Source organism: Polyodon spathula, chromosome 24 (assembly GCF_017654505.1).
Source record: "Polyodon spathula isolate WHYD16114869_AA chromosome 24, ASM1765450v1, whole genome shotgun sequence".
Taxonomy (NCBI): Eukaryota; Metazoa; Chordata; class Actinopteri; order Acipenseriformes; family Polyodontidae; genus Polyodon; species Polyodon spathula.
The window spans coordinates 24,720,382-24,745,889 of NC_054557.1; the positions used below are offsets into that span (position 1 = coordinate 24,720,382).

General features: G+C 42.9%; 1 protein-coding gene across 2 annotated transcripts in view; it reads right to left on the bottom strand.

The window, feature by feature from the left end:
- The window catches only part of ulk3 (unc-51 like kinase 3), a 92,623-nt gene that overhangs the window by 23,809 nt on the left and 43,306 nt on the right, over positions 1–25,508 (bottom strand). For both annotated transcript variants that reach the window (XM_041226053.1, XM_041226052.1), the window contains 4 exons: positions 18,505–18,660; positions 17,160–17,265; positions 15,636–15,676; positions 14,279–14,381 (listed from right to left, as the gene is read on the bottom strand). In XM_041226053.1, the coding sequence (XP_041081987.1) occupies positions 14,279–14,381; positions 15,636–15,676; positions 17,160–17,265; positions 18,505–18,660 (406 nt within the window). The remainder of the gene's footprint in view (positions 1–14,278; positions 14,382–15,635; positions 15,677–17,159; positions 17,266–18,504; positions 18,661–25,508) is intronic.

Genomic DNA, 25,508 nt, shown 5'->3' on the forward strand with positions numbered 1-25,508 from the left:
GTCAGCAGCTTCCCTGTCTCTTCCCTCTCCTCGCAGACCGAGGGAGTCACTACCAGAGAAGGGTACATCGGCTGCCCCTCAGGCAATTGCAGCTTCAAAAAAAAATGCTTTAAAGAATGTAAAACCTGGGGTCCCAAATGGCGCATCCGGTAAAGGCACTCCGTATGAAGTGCATGATGCGCCCTATCACCTGGAGGTCGCGGATTCGAGTCCAGGCTATGGGGGGGATGGCGGACAATGGGGAGGTAAAGTCGGCCAGGGTGTCCTCAGCTCACCATGCACCAGTGACCCCTGCAGACTGGCTGGGTGCATGCGGGCTTGCCTGTAAGCTGCCTAGAGCTGCACTGTCCTCCAACGCTGTAGCTCTGAGTTGGTTGCATGGCTGGCCTGCAGAGTGAAAAGAAGCAATCGGCTGATGGCAATCGCTTGGGAGGACAGAGTGTGTTCTTCTTCGACATTCCCGAGTCAGTGCAGGGGTGGTAGCGGTGAGCTGAGTCTAAAATACAATTGGATATTCCAAATTGGGAGAAACGCGGGGTAAAATCAATTTGCAACTACTAAATTTTTATTTAAAAAAAAATGTAAAACCCCAAGGGAAAGTAAGGCTCTGCAATCTAACAGAACCCTTCCAATGAACCGAACTGGTTGGCACTATTTAGATCTGAGATGGATATGTCCTAACATGTGATGTGAGAGTCTGAAATTTGCTTTTGCAGTTGATTGTTGTTTGGACATAGGACGGCAATAACATCCCTAAGGCAAGTTTTCACAAACTCACCTTCAGAGTTGTTTTTTTTTTTTTTTTTTTTTTTTTTTTTTTTTTGGTTTGCATGGGCAATGTTCCATGCCACTTGTTAGGAGTAGGCTAGAATTGCAGTCTTAGATTGTTTGGAAAATTTGGTCAACATTTGCGTCTGTTTATCCTTTTGCTTTTTACCGGCAGCAGTCATTTTGACGAGTACATTTTAATCAACTCCAATATGAAAATGAAATACAAACTTCCAGATAAAACTGAAAAGATGTATTCATTAACATAATATCTAACATTTGCACAGCAGAAACACCATATTTAAATGGAAATTAGCACACATAACGCATGACTAACGTGGCGGTTCTAGCGTTAACTTTTAAAGACAGAAGTTCAGAATCTTTTGGAAATTCTTTGTCAATGCGGGCATGGTTTGTAGTGAAATAACGCTGCAGATTTGAACTGCAACATAAAGGCAAGTGACCGGTTGCATAACACCTTAAGTGAAATTCCTCCCTTAGTTTTCCCAAATGTTCTACTTAAGTAATATTTGTATTTAAGTATTTCCCTTAAGTTAGTTAACCGTTGCACAAAACGACTTTAGGGGATAATTAAGTGAAAATACTTAAATGTCCTATTGAGAAATCGAAAAAACAGTATGGCATCGTTTTTGGATAATGAAGGGGACAGAGCCACACTTAGCAGAAGGATGTGCAGAGAGAAAATCTTTTGGATATAATGGATGACAAGTAATTAATAACAAACTATTGATTTGACCCAAATGCTGCCTTTAAATGCCCGTATAATGCTGGAAGCAGATTAACAAGCCAAAACAAGAAAGAATCATGCATTGCTCCCTGTTCTTCAAGTACAGCGGTAGCACTTTGTTTTTCGCAACTGGTGGCTTTTTAATACTATACAAATGTATACTTTAAAAAAAAACCCAAAAAAACAAACCACACATTTGGCCTGTTGCATAACATCTTAAGTGAGATTAATGGTTAATTCTGCTAAATACAAGCTACTGCTCTCACTTTTCTTGCGAACACAGCCATACAAATTATTTAAACAAATATGTTTAGTGTACATTTTTTGTAGATTTACCTGTTTTTGTGATGCTCTTCTGAAATCAGAATATATATCTATTTTTTTTTAATCTCGTCTTCTGCATCATGGCAGTTGTCAAATTCAGACATAGTCTGCCTGTTATTATTTGCTTTCTTTTATTATATTCCTCCATTATAGTAGTTTTTCCTTCCAGTTTGGGTTTCTATTTTTTTTTTTTTTTTTTTTTTTTTTTTAGCCATAGTTTTTCCTCGAATGTGCCATGGAGACAGGGATTTACAGAGTACAGTAAGCTACTCGCCTATTGGTTGAAATTTTAAATAGTCCATTCATACTTAAGTGTTTTCCCTTAGCTAAGGAGAGCAGTTAAGATGTTTTGTGAAACACCCTTAAGTTGTTCCCTTAGCTAAATGAAAAATACACTTAAGTGAAATACTTAATATGTTTTATGCAATTGGGCACTGGCAAATAAGGCACAGGAGTTTTCTACTGCATTCAACAAATAAATACATACATTACTCTCCCACTCTGGTAAAAGGTTCGATCGATATTCATCTTCAGATTTTCTTTGTCGCTATTTTTTTCTGCCATTATGAACAAAACAGAAGCTGGTCCTGTTCAAAGTAAAGTTAATGGTTTCCAAGCTTCTGTAACTCGAGTCCCAAATGCACAGTAAAGTAAGGGTGGATATGATTTTCTGGTTAGTTGCTATGTAACAAAAAAGTGTTGCTGCCACACTTGTGACTGTAATAAACAACGTATTATGTACCAACTTCACTCATTAGCACTATATCAAATTAAATAATAAAAACGATGTACTAACAATACATCTTCAGTTCTGTAATGTTTAATATATATGTGAAGTTTGAAGATTATATTGTAAAGCCAACATGATGCCAAAAACTTGCCGAGAAGACCGGTCCTTTCGGGAGAAAACCGTTGGCCGCCCCGGGACCTATAAGAACATTTACAAACGAGAGGAGGCCATTCGGCCCATCTTGCTCGTTTGGTTGTTAGTAGCTTATTGATCCCAAAATCTCATCAAGCAGCTTCTTGAAGGATCCCAGGGTGTCAGCTTCAACAACATTACTGGGGAGTTGATTCCAGACCCTCCAATTCTCTGTGTAAAAAAGTTGTCTCCTATTTTCTGTTCTGAATGCCCCTTTTTCTAAACTCCATTTGTGACCCCTGGTACTTGTCAGGCTGAAAAAGTCCCCTGGGTTGACACTTCAATATTTTAGAATTTTAGTGCATGCATACTTAAGTGTTTTCCCTTCAAGACTAAACAGATTCAATTCTTTTAGCCTGTTGCATGTGAAACTTTTAAACCCGGAATAATTCTGGTTGCTCTTCTTTGCACTCTTTCTAGAGCAGCAAATAGCGAGGTGACCAGAACTGCACACAATATTCAAGATGATGTCTTACAAGTGCATTGTACAGTTTTAAATTACTTCCCTTGATTTAAATTCAACACTTTTCACAATGTATCCGAGTATCTTGTTAGCCTTTTTTATAGCTTCCTCACATTGGCTAGATGAAGAATTTCTGAGCACAGGTCTTTTTCATTGATTCCTTCTCCAATTTCAATACTCTCCCATATGATATTTATAATGTACATTTTTTATTTTGCGTGCAGTACCTTACACTTTTCTCTATTAAATGTCATTTGCCATGTGTCTGCCCAGTTCTATGAATCATTTTGAAAACCTTTGCTGCAGCAAAGTGTTTGCCACTCCTCCTACTTTTGTGTCGTCTCCAAGTTTGTTACTATACCAGTAAAGTTAATGTAGTTTCCTAATAATCCCTGTTCTGGTTAACATTCTGAGTTTTTCCTCTAATCAGTACTTTCTGTTTTCTAATGCACATGTACAAATCCCAAGAATTAATCTTTTGTGTGGGGACTTTGCTAAACCATGTTATGTTGCTCGATGTAACAAAAAAATCAAGCAAGTTAGTTGCTTGCCATGTTGACTGTCTCCCAGTACCCTGTTACCATATAGGTAATTTTCCATTTTGGATCTTATTATAGTTTCCATAAAAGACATATAATAGAAAATAAATAAATAGTTTTGTTTCCCTTTTTGTGGATCGGTATTACGTTTGTAATTTTCCAGTCTGTCGGTAACCCCTGTGTTGAAGACTGCTGCATGATCTTGGTTAGCGGTTTGTAAAACTTCCACATTGCGGTTCGGGAGATCTCATCCGGCCCAGGGGATTTGTTTATTTTAAGAGCTCCGTCCCTTTAACACTTCTGCCTCAGTTATGCTAAAGTTATTTAAAACTGGATAGGAACTGGATGACATGTGGGGCAAGTATCTTCCTTTGTAAAAACTTGTGAGGCTACAAGGTTATTAACAACCAAAACTCGACCCCTGACAGCTAGGGCAGGAGCCACCCTGAACAGGGAACCACCACAGGGCCAGATTGAAATCCGGCTCCGCTGTGAGTCCTGAGCCACCGCAGTGACAGGCTGAACCCAGCACCGCTGTGACTCCCTGACTCTGAGCTCTGTCTTCCCACTGACTCACCTTCACCACCCCAAAGGATTTTTTCACCATTTTCACCTTTCTATCTTTTTCTTTTTTAACACTGTTATAAACAAGTAATCATCATTATTTTTGCCTCTGCTGCCCAGCTTCCTGACTCTCAGGCTCCTCCACCTGCACTCCCTGAGCAACCTGGTCACCGCTAGCCTTGTCCGAATGTCACCAGGTTTTTTATTTCGAGGGCAGGCCTGTTTCAGGTACCCGTGCACTCCACAATGAAAACACCTCAAGTTTCAGAACTAATACATATATAATTTAATCTTTGTTATCCATGCTAAACTTCCCCCTGTTCTTTCAGTAACATAAACGTTTGTCTCCTGAAAGACATTACCTGTTTTATTTTAGGGTTTTTAAACCCAAGCAGTATCATTTTTATAGGGGCCATAATCTTGCCATAGTGAGACAGCTCTCTGTCCAGTGCTCTGTTCTTCATAAAATGAGGCACATTAGACAGCAGGCAACTGTATGCATCAGTGTCATCTCCACCTCCAGCAGATATCAGCTACTGCCGCATAGGGATCAGTGCCATTTTCGCTTCAGGTCTGCTGCGCTGGAGTAAACGCAGCAACCTTAAAAGGTAATGGTTATATTATTTCAGTACGAAATGAAACCATTACCAAATGGGACACAATACCCAAGCCGTAACCATTACCTAATGAGATAGAATACCCAAGCCATCACAAGTGAACAACTTGCAGCTCCGGCAAATGTACTAAGAAGGAAGATAAACTGCCTTCTGAATTCTGGTACAAAGACCGATTAAGGGTCCATCGCACATACCGTAACTAGGGAAACTGATCAATAAGAAGCAAATATTCATGGCGCAGCGTTTTAAAGATTCTGAATGGCAGAATTTCAAGTATATTTAATTTAAAACAACATAAATCCAGTCCATACAGAAACCTATTAGAAGCAACTACTACATTTATAATTTAAAAATCCAACGCTTCTATAAACAGATTGAGTACATTAATATCTTCTTGTTTTTTTTACTTCTTAAAAAAATGTATAAATTAATGCTACCAATCACTGTCATGTGTATTTTCTGAGGATACACTCACAATGCTGTATTCTTTACAGCAGTACATTAGCCACCAAACACACAAACAGCTAGCTGCAGCAATGGTTCACGGCAAATTAGAAAGACATTTTGAGCAAATTGAATCAAGGACTGATGATACTAGCTGCCACTATAAAAATGTCGTGGACGGGGAGATCGAGGCTGTAAGAGAAGGTAAGCTAATTAATTTAAAAAAAAAGGGAATTGACCAAAACATTAAAAAAAAAAAAAAAAAAATCCAAAACAAAAAACCGTCAGTGTTCAATCTGATTAAACCAATGATTTAATTGTAATCGATAAAATGATACCGGCAGTATGACTTGGTCAGCACACAAAACGTGTCTACTGTATGAGGCCATGATATATTATAGCCCTGACTGAGTGTTTTCTATACAGTGATATTTTTCTACATTGTTAAAGTAGCTCCGTTTTCATATAATAATCTGAGGGAAATAATTTTAAGAAATCCTGCAAATATTTGAAAAGTTTACTAAGATACCATTATGTCGATCAAAATACAGTGTGCTCATTTAAAGATTACTTTAGTAATTGTAAAAAGAGTTTACTTTACATATTATGATGGTTTCATAATATTTTTTAAATATATATTACAGTTTCATTCGTTTAATTCACAAACATCAACCTTAGAGCAGGATCAGATTGGAATCAGAGCTGAGTTTTAAATGGCGGGATATATTATTTTGTTTATTCCTTTGTTCAAAACTAAAAACATTTAATTTCATTTTTAAAATGTTCAATGAAGCTCTGATCTTGGTCTGAAGCAAGATCAAAAATAGGATCAGATCTTGAGCTGAAACTGAGCTCAAGATTACCTCTGATCTTTTTAGTGCATAGGATCAAGATCGGAGCCTGGATCCTGGATCGAATCCGTTTAGTGCAACCAGCCCCAGAAGTCCAATTAAGGTGTGTAGCTAACTACCTCAGGACTTAAAGAGTAGCGGGGTTCCAAAAAAAATAAGTGTTGAGTGCTACACAACCTCACGTGTTGATACAACTGTTTAAATAGAGTACAGTTTAAATAATAAACCACGGTTGACCATACAGGAGCTGTGCCAGTGCCAAGAACCAGGTCCTCCTGGGCCACATTGAGGCTACTAAGAACACCCAAGCCCAGTCTTGCCTAATCTTCTCCACACACTGTGGAAGCAGTGGCAACGGTGGAAAAGCACAGAGCAGAGTCTTGGTCCATATGTGGGCCAGTGCGTCTGTGCCTCTACATTCTGTAGTCCGTGGAATCGAGGATCACGCTGAGATGACAACCCTTTGAGACGGTGTCGGCTGACTTTTTGAATGGTTCACCGTGAGGCCTAGCCGCAGGAGAAGGCTTGTGACCAGTCCCTTTGCAACACTGCCTGTGCTGGTGACTGCACAGATCAGCTAGTCATCCAGATAATTGTGCATTCTGATGCCTTTAAATCTCAGGAGTCAATATAGCGTCCATGCACTTTAAGAAAGTGTGTGGAGCTAGATATAGACCAAACAGCAGTACACAGAACTCGTGCGTGGTCCCTTTAAAGGTGAAGTGCAAGTATTTCCTGTGGCCAGGTCTTACAGGAATGTGAAAGTAGGCATCCTTGAGGACCACCGTAGTGAACCACTGACTGACCGCAACAGTTGTTGCTTTGTCAATATCTTGAACCTTCATTCTCTCAAGTACAGATTGAGATGTCTAAGGTCAAGGATCAGTCTGTGACAGCCATTTCGTTTTGGCACCAGAAAATACCTGGAGTAAAACCCTTCTCTCATTGAGAGGTATGAACAATTGAAATGGCCTGTTTCTGTAGCAGGGCTGATACCTCCAGAGACTCTAAAATAGTGTCTTGAGGGTTCATGATGGTGTTACAATCATGCCCTGAAAGGGAGGAGGGCTGAAACAAAGCTGCAGACAGTAGCCGGCCCTAATAATGGTAAGCACCATCTCAGGTGCATGATCACCAATAATCCACGTGGGCCTGACAGAATGGGCCCTGGACTATGGAGGAAAAAACCTAGGGCAACTGGTTCACAGGGGCCTGCGCCTGCAGCTGCTACTTGTGAGCAGAGCGCCGGTAATTGTGGAGGCTTTCGGGTTATGCACCCTTAAAACGGTTTGGGGCATTAGCCCGTAGGGGTTGCAAGGGTCTGTGCCTACTTCTGAGGCTCAGGGTGCTGTTTTGCCAATGCTTTGCAGGCTTACGGGCTGGGGGCTTCTGCTTGGGGGGGAGGAGTGCCAACTCCTTGGAAGACTCACTTGCTTTGGTGAGAGCATTTTAGCATTCATCCACTGCCGGCCCAAGAGAGAGAGAGAGAAATGAACATTACCAAGGGGGCTAAAACCAATTCCAATAAGGTTTTCCAATATTATAACAGCAAAAAGAAACATTCAAGGAGGAAGTAAAAGGTCTAAGATATACAAATGGCGACATCACAGATGAAGAAAAAAAAAAGCAAATATATTAAATAATTACTTTTCACAAGTTTTTACAAAAGATGATACAGACAACATGCCCCACATGTCGACCTGTAAGCCTGACTTCTATTGTATACAAACTTACAGAAACTATAATAAGATCCAAAATGGAAAATTACTTATATGGTAGCAGTATCCTGAGAGACAGTTAGACGTGATCTTTCTTTCCTAAAATCATGCTAATTAACTTGATTTCCAGAAAGCTTTTGACAAAGTCCCACATAAAAGATTCATCTTCAAACTGAACGCAGTTGGGATTCAAGCTCCGCAAGTCCTCCTGTATCTCCTGTCCTAAACTAAGAACATAAGAAAGTTGCACATGTAAAGGTTGGTTCATACTTCAGATTCCAACATAATTTCTGGTCGGAGTCGAGGGATTTCAAAATGGAGCAAGACTTCAAGGAACTTTTAATAGATGTTCTTAAAAATCCTCATATAACCGCTCACTTAAAGAAAACAGAGACGCATAGCCGACGCAGAAGTGTTAAAGGGACTAGGAGCTCTTAAAATAAACAAATCCCCTAGGCCGGATGAGATCCTCCCAATAGTACTCAAAGAAATGAAAGAAGTTATTTACAAACCGCTAACCAAGATCATGCAGAAGTTTCTTGAGACAGGGATGGTACCGACAGACTGGAAAATTGCAAACGTAATACCAGTCCACAAAAAAGGAAACAAAACTGAACCAGGTAACTACAGACCAGTAAGCCTGATTTCTATTATATGCAAACTTATGGAAACTACAATAAGATCCAAAAGGGAAAATTACCTATATGGTAACAGGGTCCTGGGAGAAAGTCAATATGGTTTTAGGAAAGGGAGATCGTGTCTAACTAACTTGCTTGATTTTTTTGAGGATGCAACATCAATAATGGATCATTGCAAAGCATATGACATGGTTTATTTAGATTTCCAGAAAGTTTCTGACAAAGTCCCGCACAAAAGATTAATTCTCAAACTGAACGCAGTTGGGATTCAAGGAAACACACGTACATGGATTAGGGAGTGGTTAACATGTAGAAAACAGAAAGTACTGATTAGAGGAGAAACCTCAGAATGCAGTGTGGTAACCAGTGGAGTACCACAGGGATCAGTATTACGTCCTCTGCTATTCCTAATCTACATTAATGATTTAGATTTTGGTATAGTAAGCAAACTTGTTAAATTTGCAGACGACACAAAAGTAGGAGGAGTGGCACTGTTGCAGCAGCAAAGGTCATTCAAAATGATCTGGACAAGATTCAGAACTGGGCAGACACATAGCAAATTACATTTAATAGAGAAAAGTGTAAGGTACTGCATGCAGGAAATAAAAATGTGCATTATAAATATCATATGGGAGATACTGAAATTGGAGAAGGAATCTGTGAAAAAGACCTAGGAGTTTTTGTTTACTCAGAAATGTCTTCATCTAGACAATGTGGGGAAGCTATAGAAAAGGCCAATAAGATGTTCGGATACATTGTGAAAAGCGTTGAATTTAAATCAAGGGAAGTAATGTTAAAACTGTATAATGCACTAGTAAGACCTCATCTTGAATATTGTGTTCAGTTCTGGTCACCTCGGTATAAAAAAGATATTGTTACTCTAGAAAGAGTGCAAAGAAGAGCGACCAAAATTATTCCAGGTTTAAAAGGCATGTCATATGCAGACAGGCTAAAAGAATTGAATCTGTTCAGCCTTGAACAAAGAAGACTACGTGGCGACCTAATTCAAGCTTTCAAAATTCTAAAAGATATTGACAATGTCGACCCAAGGGACTTTCTCGACCTGGAAAAAGAAACAAGGACCAGGGGTCACAAATGGAGATTAGACAAAGGGGCATTCAGAACAAAAAATAGGAGGCACTTTTTTACATAGAGAATTGTGAAGGTCTGGAATCAACTCCCCAGTAATGTTGAAGCTGACATCCTGGGATCCTTCAAGAAGCTGCTTGATGAGATTCTGGGATCAATAAGCTACTAACAACCAAATCGAGCAAGATGGGCCAAATGGCCTCCTCTCGTTTGTAAACTTTCTTATGTTCTTATGCCCAAATAATAGAAACAGCTTTGGTGTGTATTAGTCAGAAAAAATAGAAAAGTACAGGAGAGAAAAGCCTGTGGCCTCGGTTTGTTGGGAGTTGCCAGTTGCTCTGTGCATTGTTACTGCACATCTTTCTGCAGGTGTGTGGCAGAGTGTCCCGCCCCTCTATGTTTATTAAATGTTTTATGTTGTATGTAGTGTGTTAATGTTGGTGTATGTATATAATACATGAGATGTAAATATGGGTTACGAGCACAAGTGTTTAAAATGTATATTTGTATTTAGGCACGAGGATTTCACAACACTTCACGTGCAGGTAAAATGTAATATGTGAGCATGGGGAATTACACTTAATTCACGTGCAGTTGTACTGAGACTCCAACTAAATGACTGATTAGCAATCGAGTCTCGGTACAGCTGCATAAAAACAGAATGTTTTCACTCATTCGGGGTTGTGTGTTCAGTGAATGGAGAACAGGTGTGGAGACGAGAATTAAAACAATGAGAAGGAAATTTCACTCACCGTGTTTGTCTGATCATCCACTGTTTGTTTACTTTTTTGTTGTTTTATTTGTCTATTTTATTTGGTGTCAAGCGCCGTGCCCTATTTTGTTTAAATCTTTTGTTTATTATTAATTAACAAAACACTGGACGCCGTAGCATCTCAGGTTCACCGCCATTACCTGTTTTGGTTTCTGTGTCCTTCCGGGTCTGACGTCACCACTAGAGTCATCCTGGTTACATATGGTGGCTGAAGAGGGATAAACCCAGCCTCCAAGTCAGACCAGGGAAGGACAGTATTTTTTTTGTGTGTTTTTCAAAAAAAAAAAAAAAAAATAATAATTAAAATATCAAAGAAATGAGGAAAAGCGGCCGGAGGAAGCAGCAGCAACAGCGTCAGCAACAACCAGCGCATCAGCAGCAGCATAGGGCTGGTCACAGGTCCTGCGCTGTCTCTACCACCCTGGACGTCTGCTTCACCTGCCTGAAAGGTAAGGAATGGTGCTTTGCTGTTGGCGAGGTTGGGCATATAGCACTCGACCAACCCCCTCCATTGCCAGAGATAGAGGAGCCTGAATGCCCTATGCCTGAGTGGGAGGAGCTTGTGCATCCAGCGCCCAGAAGGGAGGAGCCTCTGCATCTAGCGCCCAGAAGAGAGGAGCCTGTGCATCCAGCACCCAGAAGGGGGGAGCCTGTGCATCCAGCGCCCAGAAGGGGGGAGCCTGTGCATCCAAAGCCAGAGAAGGAGCTGTTCCCACCTCCACCATCACCCGATGGAGAGGAGCAGGAGCTGCCTCTGCATCCTCCGAGGCGGACTGGTCCACTCTCCTCTGAGGGGATTTGGGACCGACTGACGGAGCCTGAGAGGTATATCGAGGAGGCCCTCCCTGCTGTGATCAACCTCCTGTGGGTCTGAGATAGGGAGTGCTGGGAGGCCTGGGAATAGCAACACCACCCAGCATCCCTCCCAGACATCGCAGACATGGTGCTCTTCTACCTGGCTGCGGATATGGGAGGGGCCCCACTACTTTTTCCAGCACCAGCGGGAGAGGAGCCATCGCTGCCATCTCCAGTGCAACAGGGAGAAGCCCCGCTATCTCCAGTGCAAGGAGGGAGAAGCCCCGCTATCTCCAGTGCAAGGAGGAAGAAGCCCCGCTATCTCCAGTGCAAGAGGGGGAAGCCCTGTTATCTCCAGCACCAAAGGGAGAGGAGCCATCGCTGTCATCTCCAGCATCAGAGGGAGAGGAGCCATCGCTGCCGTCTCTACCATCAGACGGCAGAGGGAGAATACCTGTTGGTTGCACCACCACCCTCACGAGGAAAGGAGCAGGAGCTGCCTCTGCCTCCATCCCTACCAAACGGGGAAGAGAACAAGGAGCTGCAGCCACAGAGCCAACACTACCCCCCCCCGAGCACTATCTTCCCTGCACAACACAGCACAGACACAAGACCACATTCCCGGGATTAAAGGGAGAGCCGCATCAGTTCCCTGCAAGTGAGGGAGAGCCGCACCAGACCCCTGCACATGAGGGAGAGCCGAACCAGTACCCTGCAACAGGGGGAGACCACACGCTACTTCCACCTCCACTGCCAGGAGCAGAGCAGCAGGAGCTGCCATTGCCTCCACCACCTCCACTGCCAGGAGCAGAGCAGCAGGAGCTGCCTCTGCTTCCGCCATCCACCGCAATGGGAGGACTGCTTGCAGCTCGCCCAAGGATGCCACGTCCGCATCGCCTGGGGCTGCCCGCTGCTCCGCGTCGCCTGGGGCTGCCCGCTGCTCCGCATCATCTGGGGAGCTACCGGTTACAGGTAGGACGGTTACATCGTCACCTCCCGAGGGTCCGCTGCTGCTACAGATGCCTGGGGTGGCCAGAACTGCCTTGCCTGGGGTTAGTGTCAGCCCTGCTTTTCCGCAAGAAATACTGTGGCCGGAGCACAAGGGGGAGCTGCCGGCTATGAAGAAGAGGGAGAGGTCAGGAGACCACCTCCCCACTGCAGCGAATTTGGTGGCCGGAGCCCCACAAGGGGGAGTTGCCGGCTATGAAGAAGGGGGAGAGGTCAGGAGACCACCTCCCCCCCACAGCACTTTCGCTGCAAGGAATTTGGTGGCCGGTGCCCCACAAGGTGGCGCTGCCGGCTACAGAGAAGGGGGAGAAGGTCCTGTTCCTGGGCCAGGACTATGACCAGGACTTTGGGACTGAGGGGGGAGGTGGCCTTGCACAAGGGAGGGCATATGTGGTGGAGTGTCCTGCCCCTCTATGTTTACTAAGTGTTTTATGTTGTATGTAGTGTGTTTATGTATAAAATACACAGGATGTAAATATAGGTTACGAGCACAAGTGTTTATTTGCTATTTACAAATGTATATTTGTATTTAGGCACAAGGATTGCACAACACTTCATGTGCAGATAAAATGTAATATGTGAGCACAGGGAATTACACTTAGTTAATTCACGTGCAGCTGTACAGAGACTTCAATTGAATGATTGAGTAGCAATCAAGACTCGGTACTGCTACATAAAAACAGCATGTTTTCACCAAATCGAGGTTGTGTGTTCGGTGAGTGGAGAACAGGTGTGGAGAGAAGAATTAAAAACAAAGAGAAGAAAAAGTAATTAATTGATTTCACTCACCGTGTTTGTCTGTTCATCCACTGTTTGTTTACTGTTTTGTTGTTTTATTTGTTTTATTTGGCGTCAAGTGCCGTGTGATGTTTTGTTTAAATCTTTTGTTTATTACTATTTAATAAAACACTGGACGCTGTAGCGTCTCAGGTTCACCGCCATTACCTGTTTTGGTTTCTGCGTTCTTCCGCATCTGATGTCACCACTAGAGTCATCCTGGTCACAAGGTGTCACTGCATCGCTGTGTATTTGTGCGCTGAAGCAATGGTCTCAATCTGTTTATCTGATCGTCAAACCTTTCATCTGTCATTCTAACATACCTACAATACCTCTCACTGTCGCACACCCACATCTCTCTACTAAATAATCCATAAAATTCTCCCTTTCGGATTCTCTGGCGGGTGAGAGGACAGATGTACCAACAATGTCGCTTTTGATATTTTTTAATCCTTTTGTATAACAGGTATGCTCAGCACATCTCCTAAGATGTCAATTTTTCCAATTACGCAAATGCAGCCTGTATTTAAAGTATGATTGGCAGCTGCACAGTCAAAAGGGCTGCAACACGATAATGTTTCTCCGTACTTGTTGATTATGATTCGGATATCACACTTTGAAAATCAAGCAATGCAAGCTATTTCACTCAATGTTTTTCCTTCTTTATGCAAGTCAAGCTTGTTATAATAGTAGAAAACACTAGTGGAGGCTTTGAGTAAATTGTTGATTCTCATAATGCATCAGAGTAGAAAAATACAACATGTCTAAGACTTTTGTACAGCATTCGGGGGGTGATGCAAAACTTTTAGCAATAGCTGTACAGTCCTACCAGGTTTCATAACTGGCTTCACAGTTGTCTACATATCATTATTATACATACAACCATGACAAGCATACAGTATGTATATACATAGAAACAAACAGATCCTGCTCATTACAGCTGGATAAGGAGTTCTCTGAATATATACTGCATGTGACATACACAGAGACAGGAGGGTCGATGTCTCCACATATCTCAATATATTGATACCCATAGCTAGGAAACGGGTTCTTTAGAATTATGTAGAAATGGAACTGTGACAAACGTATGAATGGAGAGACACCCCTGCTGGCCTGAGATTTCTATCTTCCACGTGTGGTATTTTTATTCATAGTTTTATTTGGAATACGACTACTCAGCATAACCATTTAAACTCCAATGTGCTCTAAGCTGAACCCATGACTGCTTGTACAGTTCCTACCTTTTAAAATGTCCCTGGCAGACTTGTCTTGCTCAAAGCTGACTTTATTACCCGAAGCTACCAGTGCCTTCAGCTCCTCAGCCCGGGAGACGTATTGCTTCACCTGGACACAACAGGTAAGAGCCGCCCATCAGAATGGAAGGGTGTGCTTCTTTGTCAAAGTGAAATTAATCAAACAAATGACTCATTTGTAAATAAACCTACACATTGGGTTGACATTTGCGTTTGCAAATATTTTGTTATAATGTTTATTATTAATTCTAGTGCCTGCCACAGATATACAGTGCTGAGAAAAAAATTGTGAATCCCTTAGGATTTTCAGTGACAATTCACTGAAAGTGGATTGGTGGAGCCCCAAATCCTTAGAAATGGTTTTGTAGCACTTTCTAGACTGATGAGCATCAATAACTGTTTTTCTGAGGTCCTCAGAGATTTCTTTTGATCGCGGCATGACATGTTTCCACACACCTGTATGGTGAAGAACAAACAAAGTTTCTGATCTTTATATAGGATGGAGCCTCCAAAACTACCTATCCACCTAATTATTTAAACACCTGATTCTAACTAGGGTTAACTTTCACATACCCTGAATCTTAATTACTCATTGTTTGTCTAATTCATGCATCATTTTGTTTCAAAAGTCATGGAATTAGTTAATATAAACCCTATCAGATTTTTAAGAAAAGACTGATTTTGATTCATGGCGGCTAGCATGGTAAAACTATGGAATTTCCATAATTATCATTGGGGTTCACAAACCTTTTCTCGGCACCATATGTAATGAGGGCTAGATCAGGCAAAGTGTTTATATTACTGTAGTAAGCACAACAACCCTCTTGTTGTTACAAGAGTGTACAAGTGTATTGCCAGCAAAACAAAAATAAACTTTATCCAAAGTGAAAGAACACTAGAAGGCGCTAGTTTGTGTGCTGTGTGTTCATGTTAATGACACAGGCAGTGTTTTTGTGCTGTGTGTTCATGTTAATGATTTGTGTGCAGTGTTTTGTTAATCACAGGCAGTGTTTGTGTGCTGTGTGTTCATGTTAATGACACAGGCAGTGTTTTTGTGCTGTGTGTTCATGTTAATGACACATGCCGTGTTTGTGTGCTGTGTGTTCATGTTAATGATATAGGCAGTGTTTTGTTCACACACTGTTTGTGTGCTGTGTGTTCATGTTAATGACACAGGCAGTGTGTGCGCTGTGTGTTCATGTTAATGACACAGGCAGTGTTTGTGTGCTGTGTGTTCATGTACTGAGAGCAGCAGGGGGACATTTATATTTTGTACCATAGAGAAATGCCCTGCGGTTGAACATTCATGTAAAAAACTCTCCAAGTCTCTCCTGTTGCTACTGACCTTTGACCTGAGGGCTTCTTTCCGCTGGGCGTCTGCTTCATCTGGCAGATTGAGAAGACATTCAGAAAGAATGACAATGAAATGACATTTTAAACAACTGAACACAAGCAACACCACCTCTCCAATTCAACCACCTGAACACAAGCAGCACCATCTCTCCAATTCAACCACCTCTCCAATTCAACCACCTGAACACAGGCAACACCACTTCTCCAATTCAACCACCTGAACACAAGCAACACCACCTCTCCAATTCAACCAACTGAACACAAGCAACATCGCTTCTCTAATTCAACCACCTGAACACAAGCAACACCTCTCCAATTCAACTGATTGTGACCAGGTGTGTAACAGTAACTAGTTTCTGTAACCAAATTATTACTGTCAAATTGTTAAGATACTCCGAATCAAAAATCACCAAAAACTAGTTAGCGTTACATATATAACTGAACTGTACTGTAAACATCAGAAATCAAATTATGGAGGTTATACTGTACTGAAACAACATTAGAAATACTGAAATAAAATAAAGTAAAATAATGCTAAATAAAACTGATGACAAACGTTTCCACTGCAACTTGTATTGAATGTGCATCACTGTTCTCGCCTGTCTGGCTGAGTTTGCTGTGGTCGAGTGTTTAACCTGGCTGAGATAGCTTGCTGTGGTCGAGTGTTTAACCTGGCTGAGATAGCTAGCTGTGGTCGAGTGTTTAACCTGGCTAGACAGCTTGCTATGGTTGAGTGTTTAACCTGACTGAGATAGCTTGCTATGGTCGAGGGTTTAACTGGCTGAGATAGCTTGCTATGGTCGAGTGTTTAACCTGGCTGAGATAGCTTGCTATGGTCGAGTGCTTAACCTGGCTGAGATAGCTTGCTATGGTCGAGTGCTTAACCTGGCTGAGATAGCTTGCTATGGTCGAGTGTTTAACCTGGCTGAGACAGCTTGCTGTGGTCGAGTGTTTAACCTGGCTGAGATAGCTTGCTGTGGTCGAGTGTTTAACCTGGCTGAGATAGCTAGCTGTGGTCGAGTGTTTAACCTGGCTAGACAGCTTGCTATGGTTGAGTGTTTAACCTGACTGAGATAGCTTGCTATGGTCGAGTGTTTAACTGGCTGAGATAGCTTGCTATGGTCGAGTGTTTAACCTGGCTGAGATAGCTTGCTATGGTCGAGCGTTTAACCTGGCTGAGATAGCTTGCTATGGTTGAGTGTTAACCTGGCTCATCTTATTAACAATAAAAAAAACATAAGATTTATAATGAATTGACAAATATGTCAGAAAATATATACTGTTACAACAGCACATTTAGTAATAAATACTTACGGTTATATACATCATCAAGAATCACATTTCAACACTATTGAACAAATTTAGTAGTGGCCTCTCAGTTATCTGTTTAATTGAAATGTTTAGGGAATGGTTAATTGACTAGGACAAACGTATTCACTGTGGAGCATGTAGATCCCTCAGACAGTCTTGCCAATTCTACATGTAAAACCAGGGCAATGGTAAGGGAGAGGCTCACAGTGGATGGCAGGGACGAAGTGTTCGAGTGCCCTGCAGTACAGAGAGAGGGCGCCAGAGTGCTCCCCAGCCTGGTCTTTCTGCACAGCCTCCAACACCAGCGTTGTCTGAGAGAGGGAGAGAGACACAAATGCATTTTATGCACCCAAGTACAGGACACATTCTTCCCTAAAGTCTTCTGTAAGATTAAAGACAACATTAAACTCACAAAGGAAAAAGTGCTGCAATGTTGTTGGGAGTGGTGAAAACAACAGAACTTGCTGCTGAATACACTGAATAGCAGCCTGTCACAGCCTGAGAGGTCATTTAAAAGCACTGCACTTCCACTCGGTACATTTGTTCCTGTATATATACTACGTATAATAATGTTCATGGGTTTTTGTCACAGCTTGGACTCGTAGGATATGGAGACACATTGGCTTCTGTTGCTGTATTCTAATGTAACGTTATACTGCAAGGGCATTTTACAGAACTCTTGGTATGGCCTACCGGGCGAAGTAGTAGTAACTAAATTACAAAAATCTAAAAAAATTAGATTCCTTCAGCAGAGCCAAATGTGCGCTAGGAAGTGACGTGGCTTGAGGGAATGAACAGCCCCTTCTCATTCACAAACTTCATTCATACATTTAGAGTACCAAATAATTTTACCCCCATTGTCTCTCCAATTTAGAATATCCAATTCCGTTCCCTAACCACAACAACTCCCTACACAGTGTAACTCATGACCAACACCGTGAGAAAGTGTCTGAAGTGCCATCTGTTTTGAAGACCACTGATTACATTTTCTTTTGCACGTAGGAGATGACAAATAGCTAGGCTTGCTCCTTTTCAATCACAGCCTTTAGAGCAAGTTCTCAATTGAAACATCATGAAACCTAGTTGTGGGGCTTTGCTACTTAATGCAATTATTTTCCATCTATTTTTTGCTTCTGACTAGCAGCTGACCAAACGCAGTCAGAGTGGAGATATCCAAGCTGAGTAAAATCACAGAAATTGAAACATGTGTCAATCACACCTGACACTTTCCTATCCTATTCCTATCTCCGCCACACTCAATCATGACGTGTCGTCTGCTCAGCTGGTCAGAAACGACTCATAGACTGAAAGTGGTGAAACCTCTGTATAATTAACAAGTTTCACACTTCCAATGAAGAACCCCAGTCAAAAAAGAATATAGATTCGTTATTTTATTTTGTGAACCTCTGAAAACTAAATGTTGACAAGGAGCAAGGCCACATATAACATTATAATTTTAAAACATGTTAAAGTCACTGAAGGAAGAGATGGGGTAATCCCTGCTGATGCATTTAGACTGGAATGGCCCCATATCCAGGCTGTGGACTCACTGCTCGGCCCAGACTCCCTGCGCTGGGCATGTGCTCCAAGTCCACGAAGGGGTGTGTGAAGAACTCATCAAAGGAGATGCGAGTTTCAGGGTCCCTGTCCAGAAGCCGCAGTAAGAGGTCCCTGCACTCCCTGGAGACATGCGGACTCGGGCGTATCTGCAAGACGACAAACACACTGTCACACAACACAGCAACACCTCAAACACACCGTCACACAACACAACACAGCAAACACACCGACACACTACAGCAACGCAGCAAACACACCGTCACACAACACAGCAACGCAGCAAACACACCGTCACACAACACAACACAGCAAACACACCGTCACACAACACTACAAACACACCGTCACACAACACATCAACACAGCAAACACACCGTAACACAACACAGCAAACACACCATCACACAACACTACAAACACACCGTCACACAACACAACAAACACACCGTCACACAACACAGCAACACAGCAAACACACCGTAACACAACACAACACAGCAAACACACCGTCACACAACACATCAACACAGCAAACACACCGTAACACAACACAACACAGCAAACACACCGTCACACAACACTACAAACACACCGTCACACAACACAACATAGCAAACACACCGACACACTACAGCAACGCAGCAAACATACAGTCACACAACACAACACAGCAAACACACCGTCACACAACACAGCAACGCAGCAAACACACCGTCACACAACACATCAACACAGCAAACACACCGTAACACAACACAACACAGCAAACACACCATCACACAACACAGCAACACTACAAACACACCGTCACACAACACAGCAACACTACAAACACACCGTCACACAACACAACAAACACACCATTACACAACACAGCAACACTACAAACACAACGTCACAACACAACAAACACACCGTCACAAAACAAAGCAAACACACCGCCACACAACACAACACACAACACTACAAACACACGCTCATACAACACAGCAAAAACACCGTCACACAACACAGCAAACACAAACAGCAACACTAGAAACACAACACAGAAACACAGCAAACACACCATCACACAACACGACAAACACCGTCAACAATACAACACACAACGCTACAAATACATCGTCAAACAACACGACACACACAGCAACACTACAAACACACCGTCACACAACATAGCAAACATAAAACAGCAACACTAGAAACACTACAAACACAGTCACACAGCAAACACACCGTCACACAACATGACAAACACACTCACACAACACGACAAACACACAGCAAACACACCGTCACACACACAAACACACTGGGGTTGTACCGACAGACTGGAGAACTGCAAATATAATACCGATCCCCAAAAGGGAAACAAAACCTAACCAGGTAACTACAGACCAATAAGCCTGACTTCTATTGTATGTAAACTTATGAAAACTATAATAAGATTTAAAATGGAAAAAATGACCCATATGGTAACATTATCCTGGGAGACAGTCAGCACGGTTTTAGGAAAGGGAGATTGTGTCTAACTAACCTGCTTGATTTTTTTTAGGATGCAACATCGACAATGGATAATTGCAAAGCCTATGACATGGTTTATTTAGATTTCCAGAAAGCTTCTGACAAAGACCTGCATAAAAGATTAATTCTCAAACTGAATGTAGTAGGGATTCAAGGAAACATGGATTAGGGAGTGGTTAACATGTAGAAAACAGAAAGTACTGATTAGAGGAGAAACCTCCAAATGGAGCAAGGCAACCGGTGGTGTACCACAGGGATCAGTATTGGGTCCTCTGCCATTCCTAATCTACATTAATGACTTAGACCCCATTCACACTTGAGCTTTGCCGGCCCAGGGCCACCTTATCTCATGTGTGAACGCTCGGGAAAGCCAGGAAACTTAAAGCTTTTTGATGCGGCCTAAAGTAGGTAATGCCGCATCAGGGCCGGCCTATCTGTATGTGTGAACCCAACTCGGCCCTTCTTTGATTCTTTGAGAGCTGGATGCAGAAGCAGCTATTTATGTCTGTGTTATCCTGTGGTACAATGGGCTATCAGATACGCCCTTTTGAGTGGAGTTCAGATAAAAACCTCCAAGTTTTTCAGAGAACTCTCGGAAATATTGAGCAGCAAGTCAGAGATAAACCCACCAGGGATCTTGGATTCTATGGGACCTACGGCGATCACCAGCCCTGAAAATAGCGATGGAGAACGCACTGAATACACAGACACTTTTGATGTTGACGATGGGTCAGTCATGAATGGTAAGTATTTCTTCATCGTACAGCTTTCATTAAAACGATAAAACTTACATATATATATATATATATATATATATATATATATATATATATATATATATATATATATATATATATATATATATACACATATATATATATATATATATATATATACATATATATATATATATATATATATATATATATATATATATATATATAGACACACACACTACCAGTCAAAAGTTTTAGAACACCACCATTTTTCCAGTTTTTATTGAAATTTAAGCAGTTCAAGTCCAGTGAATAACCTGAAATGGTACAAAGGTAAGCGGTAAACTGCCAGAGGTTAAAAAAAAAGTTTAGGTTACCAAAAACTGAAAAATAATGTACATTTCAGAGTTATACAAAAAGGCCTTTTTCAGGGAACAAGTAATGGGTTAACAACTTACAGCTGTTCTGCAGTAATGGAAGTAAATTAAGCCTTGAAAGTTGATGCTAACAATTCCTACAGGTGTCCCAACTTTTGTTGATTACTTACAAACCCTATGTCTGTATAAAAGCATTGTTAGAACAGACTGTGTTACTACACCCTCTTAAGCATTATTTGTACTGCAGGAAGTATTATATTACTCTCATAATGGTGAGAAAAAGGCAATTAACAAAGGAAGACAGACAGACCATTATAACCCTTAAAAGTGTAGGTCTTTCCTTTAGAGAAATTGCAAAGAAAGCCAAGGTGTCAGTGAATACAGTTTCCTACACCATCAAAAGGCATTTGGTAACTGGAGGAAACTGACAGGAAGAGGTCTGGCAGACTGTGGCAAAGTGCCCGCCCCTGTGTATATTTTGTAATATGTGTGGTGTTTTAATGTTGGTGTTCAGTCATTGGTACACGTAGGGTTGCCACCTGGCCCCATAATTCCGGAACACTGTGAGACAGAAGAGGGTTTTAAAGTTGCCTTTAAACTGAAGGAAATTAACATGAGAATTGAGCCCTAAACATCATCAATATTTATTTATTTTATTATTAGTTTTAAAAATATATATTTTAAAGTTTCTAATAGTATATCACCTTCTCCCATTGAAATCATTAATACTGAGCAGCTGTTCACTATTCCTGACACCAGACAGCGTGAACAATGGATCAATGTTGTTATTTAATTGGGAGAGTCAATGTAAATTAGGGCTATATATTACTAATTAATAGGATATAAATAGCATCTTTTAAATATTGAGAACAGAAATATCACTTTGTACAAAATCAAAATAAACCCTCAGACATGTTTATTCAAGATGCTTTTTTTATTTTGTAAGATTTGTATTCTCACAATGATTCGGATAATTAAAACTCCATCTCTCTTGTTGTTTATTTCCCGCTTCTGGTCTGACGTCACCCACTCCGGCCGTCTTTGTGACACGTGGTGTCAGAACCGGCATGACCAGCGCCCCCCAGACGCAGACCAGAACAGGAACAGCAATTTCTTGTTTAAAAAAAAAAAACAGAAAAAAACAAAAACATAAAAAAAATGTCAGAAGACGCCGTCAGGCTGAGGGACTGGATCCGGGACAATACTGCTGGAGGCACAGTCCATGCTCATAACCATCCAGATCCTGTGGCTGATGGACAGGGAGCAATGGGAGGCATACGAGAAGGAACACACCCCAAACTCTCTGGAGGAAGGTGTGGAGTTGGTCCTCTGTTACCTGGAGGCAGCTATAAATAGAACAGCAGCCCAGGTAGCAGGGTCTCCAGCGCCCAGGCAGGGGGACCGCAGGGATCCAAAGCCCGAGTGGGAGCTGTTCCCATCTCCACCAGCAGAGGGTGAGTGTCTGCTGGGATCACTTCCCCTACTGTCACCACCGGGAGAAGAGGAGCAGGTGCTTCCTCTGCCTCCATCACCTTCCCCTGCAAGTGAGGGAGAGCCACACCAGTCCCCTGTAATAAGGGTAGACTACACGCTGCTGCCACCTCCGCCACCAGGAGACTACACGCCGCTCCCACCTCCACCGCCAGGAGAATACACGCCTCCGCCACCTCCATCGGCAGCAGCAGAGCAGCAGGAGCTGCCTCTGCATCCACGACCTTCACTGGCAGAGGACTACACGCCTCCGCCAACTCCACCGGCAGGAGTAAAGCAGCAGGAGCTGCCTCTGCTTCCGCCACCTCCACCGCCAGGAGCAGAGCAGCAGGAGCTGCCTCTGCCTCCTCCACCAGCAGAGGGTGAATGTCTGCTGGGTCCCTGTCCACCAGCAGAGGGCGAATACGTGCTGGGTCCCTTTCCACCAGCAGAGGATGAATACTAGCTGGTATCACTTCCCCCACCATCATGAGGAGAGGAGCTGGCGCTGCCTCTACCCTCATCATCAGGGGGAGAGGAGCAGGAGCTCCTTCTCCCTTCACCAGAAGGACCAGGACTAGATGCTGGTGGTCCTCTCCTCAGAAACCCTTGCAAAGGCTGAAACAGCCCAGCCGCAGTGGCCGAGAAGAGGGCCAACACCCGCACCCCAGCTTGTCCCGACTCCCTGCCTCGCTTCGCCCAAGGATGCCTGCCACGCTTCGCCCAAGGATGCCTGCCTGGCATCGCCTAGGGTTGCCTGTCGCTCCGCATCACCTGGGGTTGCCAGCCGCTCCACATCGCCTGGGGTCGCTGGAACTGCTTCGTCAGGGGTTGCAGTCAGCTCTGCTTGGCCTCAGGGGTTAGTGTGGCTGGAGCCCCACCAGAGGGAGCTGCCAGCTATGAAAAAGGGGGGAGAGGTCAGGAGACCACCCTTCCCCGCAACAATTTCGCAGCAGGAGTTCTGGGGGCTGGAGTCCCCCCAAAGGGAGCGGCCGGCTATAAAGAGGGGAGAGGTCAGGAGACCACCTTCCCCTGCAGCAGTTTTGCCGCCGGAGATCTTGGAGGAGGTCTGGTAACCACCAACCCCAGCAGCTTTTCCGCTGCTGGACTTGCCCCAGCTGAAGGAGTCAGTCTGGGAGCTGTCAGCATTTCCACTGCCAGTGGTACAGCGAGAGGAGAGATTCGCCCCACTGTCAGCATGTCTGCTGTCTGCTGACAGCATGGCCAGTAGCAGCCTGGCTACTGGCAACATTGCCCCCCATCAACCCCTTAAAGTCGCTGTTCTTGGCCCAGGACTCTGAGCGAGACTTTTGGGATTTTAAGGGGGGAGGTGGCCATTAAGGCCATGTGTGCTTTGCACAAGGGGGGTATATGTGGCAAAGTGCCCGCCCCTGTGTATATTTTGTGTTATGTGTTGTTTTAATGTTGGTGTATAGTCATTGGTACACAGGATATAAACGGGTCTGTGATACACGAGTGTTTAAAATATATATTTGTATTTAGGCACGAGGATTGCACAGCACTTCACGTGCAAGTAAAAAGTAATAATATGTGAGCACGGGGAATTGCACTTTATTAATTCACATGCAGTTGTACCGTGACTCCAACTGAATGATTGATTAGCAGTCGAGTCTTGGTACAGCTGCATAAAAGCAGCATGTTTTCATCCACTCGGGGTTGTGTTTTCGGTGAGTGGAGAACGGAGGTAATAAATGTAATAATAATTGTTAGTTAAAATATCTGCTCACCGTGTTTTGTCTGTATAGTCAGTTTTGTTTGTCTTTTTATTTTGGCGACGAGTGCTATGTCCTGTATTTTTGTATGTTACAACCGTTTATTTTCTGGCTGTTCTGTTCACTCATTAAATGCTGAGTGAAGCCATTCGCTCAGCTCCACCAAACTGGATCTCTCGTTGTTTATTTCCTGCTTCTGGTCTGACGTCACCCACTCCGGCCGTCTTTGTGACACAGACCCAAAGCCACAACAGAATCAGAAGACATGTTTGAGAGTCAACAGCTTGCGTGATAGGCGACTCACAGGACAACAGCTTCAAGCACAGCTTAACACTGGTCGAAGTAAGCAAGTCTCAGTTTCAACTGTGAAGAGAAGACTTCGAGCTGCAGGTTTGACAGGTCGAGTGACAGTAAGAAAGCCTTTGCTAAGATGGCAAAATAAGAAAAAGAGGCTTGCCTGGGCCATGAAGCACCGCCAGTGGACTACTGAAGATCAGAAGAACTTATGGGCCGATGAATCAAAATTTGAAATCTTCGTTCATCACACAGGGTTTTTGTACGCCGTCGAGTAGGCGAAAGGATGGTTCCTCGGTGTGTGACACCAACTGTCAAACATGGAGGAGGAAGTGTGATGGTCTGGGGCTCTTTTGCTGGATCCAGAGTCGGCGAATTGCACAGAGTAAGTGGCACCCTGAACCAAAACGGCTACCTCAGCATTTTGCAGCACCATGCAATACCCTCTGGTATACGCCTAGTTGGTCGGGGGTTCATCCTACAGCAGGATAATGACCCGAAATATACCTCCAGGCTATGTCAGAACTACCTTAGAAGAAAAGAACAAGACAGTAGGCTTCAAATCAAGGAATGGCCAGCACAGTCTCCAGACTTAAACCCCATCCAGCTGGTTTGGGATGAACTGGACAGAAGGGTGAAAGCAAAGCAACCTACAAGTGCAACACATTTGTGGGAACTTCTGCAACAGTGTTGGGAAGAACTTTCCGAACAATAATTGATTTCCATTGTAGAAAGAATGCCACAAGTGTGTTCGGCTGTTATATCTGCAAAAGGTGGCTACTTTAAGTCAAAAATTGTTAAAATGATTCCATGATTTCTTTTTTATCTACAATTGTTTATTTGTTCTATGCTTTAATTTCAGAGTACACTGAGACACTAA